Below are 14093 nucleotides of genomic sequence, written 5' to 3'. Positions count from 1 at the left end.
AATGGTTAAATACTTACATAATTTGCCATATACTCAAATGAGAGGGGAATATGCAAGCATTTAATGGTAATGCCTTGGCTATAAAATAAAACAGCTTCACAGATCATTTCCTACCCTTAATGTTTCTAAGCAGCGCCACAATACAAAATAAAATTAAAGATGCTATTTAAGTGGACCAATGGAGTCTAAGGCTCTTAGTTTTAGGAAAACTTCTGTCTCTCCTATCTCCCATAAAGTACCAAAGGATGTCACACTGAGTTTACACAGTTAAGATAAAAAGTGAGGCCTAAAAGTTTAGTTTAATTTTTAATTTGATAGTTTGATGAAGACTTGTGGAGTTCCCGTCGTGGCGCAGTGGTTAACGAATCCGACTAGGAACCATGAGGTTGCGGGTTCGGTCCCTGCCCTTGCTCAGTGGGTTAACGATCTGGCGTTGCCGTGAGCTGTGGTGTAGGTTGCAGACGTGGCTCGGATCCCGCGTTGCTGTGGCTCTGGCGTAGGCCGGTGGCTACAGCTCCAATTCAACCCCTAGCCTGGGAACCTCCATATGCCCGGGGAGCGGCCCAAGAAATAGCAACAACAACAACAACAAAAAAGACAAAAAGACCAAAAAAAAAAAAAAAAAAAAAGACTTGTGGAGAACAAAGGCCCACCTAACTCTAAAATCTATCTCTTGAAAATTAAATATGTTCAAGAAATCACTTCATTTCCATTTTCATATACATGCATCAACTAATCTTGAATCTGTGATTCCTACTTCTTTATCAAATACACAGAAAAAACTCATCTGCTATTCTTTAGTGACATAAAAGTAATCCTCCTTTATTAAGCCTCAAACATTTTTGTCAAATACTTATAGAGACTGACAAATTTAGTCTAAGAATAAGTTATAGTAGTAAATTTTATAATTAATTCAGCAAAGAATAATCAGTCATGACTTATGTGGCATAGTCATTCATTTATCAAGCATTTACGGAGTATTAAATGTCCCAGGAACTGTGGAAGCAAAATCACGTAAGATATCGCAAAGGGCTCAAACGTACCTCCAACAAAGAACATCTATACAGAGAGATAAATGCCCCAAAGACCTTAAAATTCCAAGACGGTTTCAATTTGGCCTTTGGCGTCTAATTGTACTAAATAACATAAAGGAATATATATTCAATTATAATTTCATAGATAAATTTAAAGTAAGTTTAAAAAGTCGATGGCAGAAAAGGAAGTAATATTTTTTAAAAAACCCCTAAGATACCATAAACCATCTTTCTCTTTAAGACCTTGATAATTTTCCTATTTCCCATTTTGAATGGAAATAGTTTAGTCTAATCATTTTAGAAAACATGTTTCAACAAATTCAAGTTTTTGTAGCCCACACTGCAGGAATAATTATGTACAAAAACAGGAAATGTACTTCTCTGAAAGATAAAACATAAGTATTTATTATTACTATAACATATTTATCAATTGGAACCCACAGTTCAGAGCCCACATATATGCGTTCTTTGAATTATCAAATAATACTGCTGCCCTACTATTTTATAAAGAAAAGAATGTACTCTCACCCAGGAATTATACACAAAGCCTTTAGTAATGGAACACAGTATGATTCTGATCATGTACAGCAGAGGCAAAAACTAAGGCTCAGAAATGCTAAATTACTTGCCAGAGGCCTGACAAAAACTGAGGAAAAACAGAGAATAACAGTTGCAACACACTACTATAGTTAACTGATAAATAGAATGTAATTTTGCAGTGATATGAAAAATTATACATATAAATTAACATATACACATATACAAATAACTGAAAAAGCAAGGAAAACAATAAGAATTTTTTATATAGCCTGAATTACATAGAGAAGTGTGGTTTCAAATCAACGCTGCCAAACAGCTGATTCTAGTGAGTCATGTACATTAATTCAAAGAAACTTGAGGAAATTCAATAAAAGATTATTAAATTATGACTTAAGAAGTTTAATTTTGTAAGAGAATATAATAGACATACATAATAAGTATAATGTATCTCTGGCCAAGCACTGAAATATATCTTTAGGGAAAATAAAATCTAACTTAAAATGCCTTAAAATTAAAGTTTTAAAAAAAAATAGCATGTGTACATAATAGTTAACATGCAAATTAATCATAAAAGTAAGGGCTTTAGGGAGGGTGTTAGCAAACAATGATGGTGCCAATTACAAAATAAATGAGATGTTCGGGGAAAAAGCAGATATTAGCTTATAAAATTACCTTTTTGAATACATGAAATTCTATATGAAATAAAGTTCTTTAATCCAAGAGTTTAAACACAATGTGTACTTACACATACAAACATATATGTATATATGTATGTATACACATATATATAAATATATATATTTTTTAAAAATCGCAATATAACCAAAAAACATTGTATGGCACTGCTTTATATCCAGCTTATTTTGTCCTCAGAAACATTAATATATAATATTTAGAAAACACTTAATTTCCTCTTCATTACCTCTTCAAAACCTTTGCAGAAAATCTGTGATGTTACCTTCTTAACAAGGCAAAACCAATGAAGATGTTGTATAGCCATCATTTCTAGAGTCACAAAAATATCTTTACCTCCACAAGACTTTCACAAAAATCCCAGACACCGGCAATGTGGTAATATTGTAATTAAGAATAAATATTTCATTAGAGAAACTAGTTAAATAAGTGATAGAAAATTCTAATAATAATTAAAAATCTTGTCAAGGATCAAAGAAAGATGATACCTATTTTTTAAAAAACCAACTACAATAAATGTCTTCGAGATGCCCTTATAATAAAATGGTTTTTAAAATAAAAATTGTATTTATTTCCTTGGTCCTTCTCAAATACATGGCCAAATAAATAAAATAAATAAACTGGCAAAAATACATAGGTCCTATAGCAAAAGGGCCTAAATCAACCTACCATCTTAAAAAAATTACACATTAAATGTTTAGATAGGTTCAAGTATGTATAAAGAGGGTAACTACCTCTCTTAATTTTTTAACTACTGTTTCAAAATGATCATGTCCCACAATGCTGCCCTCAACTCCAAAGAAATTTTATTCTGTGCTCAATTTTTGTTCATTAATAAGACTTTTTATGATTTTTTTAATTTTTATTGCCTTACTGTTTTATGTACTCCATTATACTAAAGGCTTGGGATTTCTTTTTTAACATATACTAGAAAATTATATTGCAAACAGAATTATTCATGTATATATTTTGATATTAGAACTAATTTGGCCTAAACTTAAATGATTTTTAACCTCTAGGAGAGCTCTCCCGACATTCTACGCAAACTACTTCAAAAAAGAGTGGGCTAATATTATAAACTTTCTCAACTTTGTTGAAGTGTGTTGTAAATTCTTCACTAAGATTTTACTTTCTCATTATCTTCTTAAATGATAGTATAAAAAACTCACTGCATTTAAAACAACGTATCTTTGAGGAATTAAAACAAATTATATTTTAATGGCAAATAAATTACATTATTTTGGAAGCAAATATTTAAAATCTTACAGCAAGACTAATACACATTTTGTCAACTTACTCTTTTTGAAACATTTAATTTTTGTGCCCTAAATAAATGTATTAGGGCTTTATCAAAAGAATTTTTGAAAGAAATCAGAAAGGGTTCCTGTAATATACTAAAATATTCTTTCTGTCACTGTCCTCTGAAAGAGTGATACTTCATTTAAATGAAGTCTCCTTTTGTTTACCCACCCACTCCTTCCTCTCATCCAGGGCTTTGAAAAATTTCTTCATCTTAGCAAGAGAAGCAAATGGCTAAAATTAGTAGCCTCTGTACCCTCAGGAACAGCCACTGTGCCACATCAGCTGAGATTTCTGATTACCATTTGTCTCAATTTTTTAAAAGTACCAAAACAAAACAAAGAAACAAAGAAGAAAACAAAACAAAAAACAAAAATTTTCTATCTAGGCCATCTTTTCACCTTTCTTTATTTCATGAGAGAAGCATTTAACACATTGTTTTGAAAAATGGTAAGGAAGTACTAACAAAGCTCTTGTCAGTAAAAAGCAATGTCTTATCATTATCGCTAATAAATTTTAACTTCCATAATATGCTAAGAGAACTGGTAGTTTTATTGTTAGATGAGATAAAACATAATAATCTTAGCTCAAAGTTTTTGGATCAAATTATTTTTGTGGCCCCTATATTCAGAGCACTGCTACCTTCTTTTGTCAAGGGAAAATTAATTCTCTTGTGTTCAAAATCCAGGTTATCACTCTTAATTATAATTTAATTCCAGAGAAGAACCATGCATGGTAGGTTAATAAGTGGATGAAATCTGTTTCTAAAGTACTACATCCATTAAATAAAATTTTTAAAAAGGTCTTATACTGTGATTTTTTTTTCTCATTATATCTGTGATGAGAAAATGATGCAGATGGAACTTTAATCCCCTAAAGACAAAGTCTCAGCATTCAACTTACCTGACAAGATTTTCATTGTCTCCAGTTCCCTTGCAAGTTGCACATTCAGTTCGTAAATCTTCAGCCTTGGGTTTCTTTTGTAATACAGACTGCCTTTGTCTTCTCTCTCTAGGAACTCTTTCCTACCATATAAGAAATAACAAAGCAAACATAAAATCAGGGCATGAGGAAAACATATTATTTTAAAAGAGAAAGTTTCTCAAAGTTTAGATTGTGTACAATATGCTTAACTTATTCCAACCTCATGTTTTTCTTCCTCAGGAATGAAGCTTCGTTTTCGTCCTCTGGTTCTCTAAAAAAAGAAAAAAATCCACAAAAATATGAAATGTTTAACTAATAATAGAAATAAATTTTCTCTGCTAAATGTTACTGCTTAAATTAAACACGTGGAAAATCAGTATTTCTAATTAATACTGTACTGTTTTATTGCACACTGTTATAACTTATGTCACAGGAAATAAAAACATGACAAATACACTCTACAGTGACAAGGCTTTACTTCTATTTATTGGGGGTATAGTTGATTTACAATGTTGTATTAGCTTCAGGTTTATAGCAAATTGAATCAGTTATACATGTACGTGAATCCATTCTTTTTTTTCCCATATAGGTTATCACAGAACATTAGGTAGACCTCCCTTTGCTACACAGTAAGTCCTTGTTAGTTACCTATTTTACATATAGTAGTGCATAGGTGTTAACCCACCCTTCCAGTTTATGCCTCCATGGTTTCCCCTTTGGAAAGCCCAAATTTAATTTCAAAATCTTTTGAGTTTGTTTCTGTTTCATAAAAAGTTCTTTTCTATCATTTTTATTAGATTCCACATATAAGTGATATCATATGATATTTACCTTTCTCTGTTCAGCTTACTTAATATGATAACCTCTAGGTCCATCCATGTTGGTGCAAATGGCATTATTTCATTCTTTTTTATGGCTGAATAATATTTCATTGTAATATATGTACCACATGTTCTTTATCTAGTCCTCTGTCAATGGCCATTTAGGTTATTTCCATGTCTTAGCTACGGCAAACAGTGTTGAAATGAACATTTGGGTGCATGTTTCTTTTCCTATTATGTTTTTCTCTGGATATATACTAGGTCAGAGTACTTCCACTTTATTTTTTTAAGGAACCTCCATACTGTTTCTGCACTGTGGTTGTACCAATTAACATTCCCAACAAGAGAACTAAAGGAATTAAGCTTCCAGACTTCAGACTATACTACAAAGCTACAGTCATCAAAACAGTACAGTATTGGCACAAAAACAGAAACATAGGTCAGTACAACAGCATAGAAAACCAAGAGAAACTCACACATGTATGTTCATCTAATCTATGACAAAGGAGACAAGAATAGACAATGAAAAGAAAGACAGTTTCTTCAATAGGTAGTGCTGGGAAAACTGGACAGCTACATGTAAAAAAATGAAAATAGAATATTTTCTAACACCATACACAAAAATAAGCTCAAAATGGATTAAGGACCTAAATGTAAGGCTGGATACTATAAAACTGCTAAAGGAAAACATAGGCAGAACACTCTTTGACATAAATCACAGCAATATCTTTTTTGATTCACCTAAGGAAAATAAAGACAAAAATAAGTAAATGGAACCTAATTAAACTTAAAAGCTTCTGCACAGCAAAGGAAACTATTAAAAAAAAAAAAAAGGCAACCTAAAGAATAGGAAAAATTCTCTGCAAATGAAGCAACCAACAAGGGATTCATCTCCAAAATACATAAATATCTCACACAACTTTATATCAAAAAGAAAAAAAGAAAAGAAAACAGCCCAACCAAAAAATGGACAGATCTAAACAGACATTTCTACAAAGATGGCCAAAAAACACATGAAAAGATGCTTGATGGTGCTTTACTTTTAAATAAAACAAGTATCTTTAAGTTCTACAAAATTAGGCTAAAGATTTTTTAATACTTCATCTCATACATGTCACACAGTAATGATTTATTGAGAGCATATAAATTTTCATGAGTTATCATATATGCCTTATAAGAGCTGAAATGCTAAACCTGGACTCACACTACATCTACTGTCTGCCTGTGTGTGGCTCTGTGTGTTTAGTGTGTATGTATGCACTTACACATACATGTTTTTGTAACAAAATCAATTTTTGACAACCTTAAAAAAAGTGGGAGGAAAAGGTTTCAGATGTCTCCAAATTCTAGTTAAAATAAAACTAAATATGGTATAGATGACTCAAACTTATTTAGTTAAAGTTAATGTCCTATATTTCAGAACACATTTACCATTTGGAAGATAACACCCATGTTTAAAAGTAATATAAGTACCACAGTTCTTGTAGCCAGTGTGTTCAAAATCTCTAATGTACACAGCCTCTCAAGACATAAACCCCATGTGAAAATCATTGCTCTTTAGAGAGATTGAAAGAGAAAGGAGATATCACTCCCAAAAATTACTTTTTCTGACTACTGAGATAAAGGAATATTCCCAAGTTAGAGGAGGTACCAAATAATTCTAAACAGAATCACTGTCAAGCATAAATACATTGATGTTTTTCTAATTTACTGTCATTTCAATTCTCTACAATACTAAGCCACTTTTTATTTAATACCATGGTTAACTGAACACTCTTTATAATCTGCCCCAGATAACCAAGAGTTTCCTAAATTAGTCATTCAAAGTAAATAAATGTATAGACTATGCATTCATTTACATGTATACTGCCAATCAGTGTGTTTTAATTACATTACGGAAGAAATTAGGAAAAAAAGGTTTTAAATTCAGGCCCTATGTCTATTCTTATTTCCAAAGAACTTGTGCTAATAAGCCTTGCTCTTCAAAATATCAATCATGGCTCATAAGCACTGGCATCTCCTGGGAGTTTGTTAGAACTGTAGAATCTCATGCTCTCTGCAACATACTGAATTAGAATCTAGAATCTGCCTTTTAGCAAGATCCCAAGTAAGTCACACACACAATAAGATTGACAGCATCAGTACAGAAGAGCCCTTTATATTGAAAACACTTATCTAAGTTCTAGCCCTTTGTATATTCATCCTTCCATTCTGTGACATTCCTTTGCTTTATGTTTCAATTTCTGTTCCCTAACACAATTTATGCCAAAGCCGGTAACAACCATGTTATTTCATCTTTCTAGACCCAATTAAACTTAATACAATATGTTATATGTTACATAAAACCTCAATAAACTTGTTTTAATATAATAAATCATAAATGGTTAGGTTTAAACTCATAAGTGATAATGCTAAATAATACACATGATAAAATAATTGACAAAAAGGTTAAACTAGTAGTTCCTGTCATGGCTCAGCAAAAGCAAACCTGACTAGCATCCATGAGGATACAGGCTCGATCCCTGGCCTCATTCAGTGGGTTATGGAGTTGAGAGCTGTAGTGTTACATTGCAGACACAGCTCAGCTATGGCATAGGCCAGCAGCTGCAGCTCCAATTCAACCCCTAGCCTCCATATGCCACAGGTGCAGCCCTAAAAAGACCAAAAGAAAAAAAAAGTTAAGCTATTCTTAACTCTTCTCTACTAATCTATATTTCAATTTGCATAACTTATGTATATAGCACTTCATTAAGGTGATAAAATTAATAACCAATGTCAAAGGTAAAATATTCAAATTATTCATTTTAGTTTCTATAAACATCTAAGAATGCTCAAAAGGTCCTCACACATTTCCATATTTCTCTTCATTCAACTCATATTTTCGGTAATGAAACAACAAATAAGTCATCTATTAACTCAATAATCTGAACACTCAATTTTTTTGAAGTATTTATGTGAAAGCTCCACATTCATGTTTTCAATTCTTAAGAAGATATACAATTATTTACCATTTCTGATTAATACTTTAAATCTCTTAACATCTGGTATGATTGCATCAATTGGAAGTTATTCATACCTATTAGCATCATAAAGCATAACGCTATACAATGATCCTATTACATAGTGGCACAGTTACATTTCTCTAAAGTTATAAATTCCCTTTTATTATATTTATCTCAGTGCTATTTTTAAAGTGAATAAGTGTATTTATAATTATCTAAAATAGTCATTTTAAATTAAATGCATATATTACCAAAATATAATCATTAATGTATTCTTGCAGTAGTTTTAAATATTATAAGCAACATAAACAAATTCCAGCCAGAAAAAGAGTTGTTACAAGCAATGTGAAATTATACCATCTTAAGCTCTGAGAAAGCCATCAAGGAACTGACTTAATCACAGAGCTAATAACTGACAGAGGTCAACCTCAAACCCAGGTCTCTCCACTCTCAAGTTAGTGATTTTTTTTTTGTATGACAAATTCAAGATTAATAATTTAATCCTAAATGAGATGAGCAAAATTACCATAAGAAAGCAAATCTCTTATTTTCATTTCACTTGAATATTTAAATAAACTGTAACTGTGTGATGCCTACATGAAAAATTCTTACATTTTGAAATAAGTAAATGAAAAAATTATACTCAATGGAGACCTCAGTACTTCAAAATGAAACTATATTCTACCCAAATGTGTTACCCTATACGTACAATGACCAAAATGATCCACAACCAAAGTAAATTATAGCAAGCTTCTTTAGCATTTATCACACAACTAGTATTTCCAAAAATTAAAAATTAGAGTATTTAATTCAAATATAACTCTTCACAATACCAAATGCCCACTGAGAGCTGTGGGGTTTTTTTTTTTCCCCTAGTTTTAATGAAGTGGCAGAAACTGTAACCACTGTAGCTCATGACTACCTACAATCCTAACAGACACCATACCTTAAACATAGTATACTTGAGTTAATCAGAAAACTTAAAGGGAATTTAAAAAGGGGGAGAAGTGATGGGAAAAAAAAAGAAAAAGAAAAAGCAACAGGCAAAAAAAATCAAAACATGTTTGGTTCAAACAACAAATTTCAATAATCAAAGAGCTTGCCTGATCTTAGATGTACAGAAGTATTCATAACCAGGTGGTCATTTCCTGATAAACACTGAGGCTGACACTATTTTAGAAACAACATAAATAAAGCAGGAGGCAGAAAACAGCATGTGGAATAAGGAAAAATTTCATTTAAAAAGTGTGTGCTTTAGAATTTATCACATATAATCTAAAACTTTCAAATGCAAAAAAAAATAATAATAATCGACTGAGGCTTATTTCCAAACCTGCCTATGTTTTCAATTATTAAACTATTGAAAGTAATTGAAAGTTTGAAAATTACTCCAAATCTTGACTCATCCATATTTTTCTGTTTGCTTGTTTTCTGTTTTTTTATTTTTTTGATTTTTAGGGCCACACTTGCAGCATATGGAAGTTCCCAGGCTAGGGGTCTAATTGGAGCTGAGCCTACGCCACAGCCACAGCAACATCAGAGCCGAGCCATCTGCAAAGTACACCACAGCTCACAGCAACGCCATATTCCCGACCTACTGAGCAAGGGGTCTAGAAAACATGTAACAAATTTTAATTAATTCTTTATAGCTGGGGTTATTTTAATTAGTAATTAAGTCAGATGCATGATGATTTTCCCAAGGCTAGAATGATACATTTAACGAATGAACTAAATTTAAAACTAGAAGACAGTTTCTCAACCTCTTTAATATCACTAAGATTAATTTCACATATTCATTTGTGCACTATTCTGTCTAAATTTCTAAATTCAACACATCTTTTGGATGACAAATCAACATTTATACAAGTGACAATAAATAAGCCATATGTGTTTAGATGAAACATAAAGAATGTCTTCCTCTGTAATTTACATATAAAAAGAAAAATGCTTGTTCATGAGTAAAATTCCAAATTTACTGTTAATTAGGACAGTTAAGTCAAACTGTGAAGACCTCTGTCAAGCTAAAATATCTTCAGACTTATGTTTAGGAATAAATGTCAGAGCTATCTGGCAGTCATTCAAAATGCTTCAATATAATACATATGTGTATATAATACATACGTATTTCAATATAAATACATATATTTCTTAAAAAATAAGTATGTTTTTCAATAATAAAACAACATACTTAAAACAATAATATATTAAAGCTCATAAAATATTCAAATGAAAAATGTTACATATATAAACAAGGTGTGAACAAAGCACCATCTGTTTTTGTTGGCTATCAACATACAACAGACAGAATGGTGACCATAAAAATGAGTGTTTTTCCTTCTTGTCAATTGGTCTTAAGAGTTTATTTTTATCTAACCTAATTTAATCTATATTAACAAGGTTAGGAAAATAGCTGGAAGAATAAAAAGATCATGACCAATTTCACTTAACATTATAACCATAAGCCTAAAAATATAATACATTTCACATAATAAATGCTATAAAACTCATTTCATAGATAATTTTCGAAATAAGTAAAATCCTGAATCTCTGACTACTCCTTGTTCTCTTTATTTCATATCCCTGGAAATAAAATAAAAACAATGAATTTTGAAGAGGTAAAAAGTAAAGCAGGAGCCTCTGGGTTCTGGAGTAAGATTACTTGAGCTAAGTACCCACAGTGGATTTCTGAGCCAAAATGAGTTAAGTATGATTTAGATTATTCCCCAAATTTTTGTCAGTTTCTTCTAAGCATCTATGACAGATAGAGGTTACATAATCTGTTTAGCACCTCAGAGGTCAACTCAGATCTGGTAATAAATTTAATAACTCTGATATCAGAAGTCCCCATACATAACCCCATTTTTCTAGAACTGTAATAATTTAATCAAAATAGTATAAAGATAACAAATAAATTAAGACATGGGCATAAGGAATGCCTGTTAATCTTCAGCCATTTCAATAGGCTAGATACAAATGTTCCTTTATTTCTACTAAACTAGCATCTAAAAAATTACATACATATATAAAACATATTCCAGATTTTCAAATTCTCACTTAAGCTTTAACTTTGTTAAACAGGATATTACTTTGCATATGTGTAAAACTATTTTAAAAAACAAATGTAATGAAAGCAGACCCTAGTATTTGATTACCTCTCAAATGAAGACTGCAACTTATAACAAATTACTGATTTACAATATTAAGTAAAATGGAAAACAGGTTAACAATGTGTTTATTTCAAAAATAATAATCTATAAGAAAAGGCGCATCCTGAAAAACAATATGGTTTAAGTCAAAACTGCTAAAAAGTATGTTGACTCACTATTGCATTTATTTTCCCCAAAAAAAGGAGATACATAAAACAGTATAAAAATGTATGAGCCAGAAAGGAAGATCTGACAACTTCAAAGAGAGCAGGAGATGATGTACTATGTGTAAAAGACTATGGAAAGATAGTCCCAACAAGTCCTTTGGCACTTGCGTAAAAGATGAAAAGTCACTTAGATGACACAGAGTGTAAAGAAAATGAAAAGAAAATCTGAAGGCTTTCAAGTTACATTAAAGTTATTAGAAAATACACCAAAAAGTACAAACATCAATTTTAAAGTAACTTCAAAAGGAACATGAGTAAGCTAATTTATACTTTCCTCAAAAGTAATTTTCTTGCCTAAAAGCAGTGAAAAGTTTCCACATAAAAAATAATGCAGAGAAAAGATCTAAATAACAAGGTATTTAAATAGAAGTATCCCAGGCTGCATTTAGAGTAATTCTCTAGTTTCATCAGTGAAATAAGATGAATATGCAAGGAGAAAGAAATTAATTCCCTAATAAAAGACTGGAAAAAAGATTTTTCCAAAGCACACTGGCTTCAGATGTAGAGCCACAGTAGAAGAGGGAAAGAACTCATTTGTGAAATACACACTAAGCACCTACTGTGGTATTAGTAACCATATAGTGGTGAATAGTATACCTATCCACTTGGAGTTCAGGTCCATAAGTCTATGTATACCAAACAATTAAATGGATAATTAGTATAAATATGGTTAAGTGCAACTAAGGTGAAGGATAAAAATAAAGTCATATACTGCTCAGATCTTTCAAAATCTCACTCTAAGTTAAACTGTTCTTAAATTTTAGAGTGAATCATATCTCAATACCCTTAGGAGGTAAGAGAATACATATACTGAATTAATGTGGGAAAAATCTACTGATACTGACATTAGGGGATTCCCAAAGAAAAAGCCCCCAATTATAAAGTCACCCTATAGGAAAAACAATGGGTTTATCAGCCCTATACAGACTTAATTACCTTTTTTAAAACAAAATATAAGTGGACATCCAAAGATTTCTAGGTATCTGAAAGCTTCAACATGAAAGAGATTAAGTATCAATAGAAATAAAGAACCTAGAGGCAACACAAACAATTTAGGATACAGAAAAAAACTTTAAACTGTTTATAATTAATATTCCTAAAGATATGAAAGAAATCTTTACAATTATGAAATAAGAACATTTGCTATAAAAAGAAACAATGAAAGTATGTACTCATCCCAACTCAGAAAGAGAAAATCCTAAGAGTTTAAAAAAAGTTACATTGGAATTCTCGTTGTGGCTCAGCAGGTTAAAAAACCAGCATGGTGTCAATAAGGATGTAGGTTTGACAACTGGCCTCAATTAGTGGGTTAAGGATCCCGTGTAGCCACAAGATGCAGCTCAGATTCTGCACTGCCATGGCTGTGGCATAGGCTGACAGTTCTGGTTAGACCCCCAGCCCAGGAACTTCCATAAGCTGTAGGTGCAGGCCTTAAAAAAAAAAGAGAAAGAAGAAAAAAAAGTTACAAACACAGAAAGCAATACTGGAAGCAAAGTGTTAGTCAAGTGACTTAAAAAAAAAAAAAAATTGTGGTATTTTATATACAGTCAAGTAAGTAATGGAGTATTTAAAAAATTTAAAAATTTTACACATATGAGATCTCAAAAAATTTACTTCTCGTTACATTTTATTTAATAAGTCAGTGAAAGATTTGCCGCATCAAGATAAGGGACTAAAAGCAAAAAAAAAAAAAAAAAAAAAAATGAATACAAGCAACAGGAAATTCTACCTATCAAAAGTTAAAAGGAATTCCTAGAATGATGATGAAACAAAGTTCAAGGATAACATAAAAAAGCAATTCAGGAGTTCCCGTCATGGTGCAGTAGTTAACGAATCCAACTAGGAACCATGAGGTTGCGGGTTCCGTCCCTGCCCCTGCTCAGTGGGTTAACGATCCGGTGTTGCCGTGAGCTGTGGTGTAGGTTGCAGACATGGCTCGGATCCTGCGTTGCTGTGGCTCTGGCATAGGCTGGCAGCTACAGCTCTGATTCGACCCCTAGCCTGGGAACCTCCATATGCCGCGGTAGCGGCCCAAGAAATAGCAAAAAAGACAAAAAAAAAAAAAGCAATTCACATTAGAGCTGGATGAGAGGGGGCTCAGAAAATATCAAAGAAACTATCTGACACAGTCTAACCATATGGAAAACTGTAGAAGAGAAATATATTACAAGTAGTTTAAGGTTAGTCTCAGATTCAAAGAAACTAAACAAATGAAAAAAACAATGAAGAGCAAAAATTTTTTTTTATATAACTGCTTTTTAGGGCTGCACCCAAAACATATGGAAGGTCCCTGGGTAGGGGTCCAATCCAGGCTATAGCTGTCGGCCTAGAACACAGCCACACAGCTATGCTGGATCTAAGCCGCATCTGCGACCTACACTGCAGCTCATGGCAACACCGATCCTTA

The 14093-nt window shown here is 31.9% G+C and overlaps 1 protein-coding gene across 16 annotated transcripts in view; it reads right to left on the bottom strand.

The window, feature by feature from the left end:
- The window catches only part of PHF14 (PHD finger protein 14), a 188229-nt gene that overhangs the window by 99674 nt on the left and 74462 nt on the right, over nucleotides 1-14093 (bottom strand). For all 16 annotated transcript variants that reach the window (XM_005667644.3, XM_084977120.1, XM_084977116.1 and 13 more), the window contains 2 exons: nucleotides 4711-4761; nucleotides 4470-4591 (listed from right to left, as the gene is read on the bottom strand). In XM_005667644.3, the coding sequence (XP_005667701.1) occupies nucleotides 4470-4591; nucleotides 4711-4761 (173 nt within the window). The remainder of the gene's footprint in view (nucleotides 1-4469; nucleotides 4592-4710; nucleotides 4762-14093) is intronic.

Source organism: Sus scrofa, chromosome 9 (assembly GCF_054392235.1).
Source record: "Sus scrofa isolate SSC_HxYL_T2T_F1_AM1 chromosome 9, Sscrofa_HxYL_maternal_Yorkshire_Landrace_v2.0, whole genome shotgun sequence".
NCBI classification, from domain to species: Eukaryota; Metazoa; Chordata; class Mammalia; order Artiodactyla; family Suidae; genus Sus; species Sus scrofa.
Note: the sequence above shows the minus strand (reverse complement) of the source record. Positions and strands in the feature narration are given on the sequence as shown.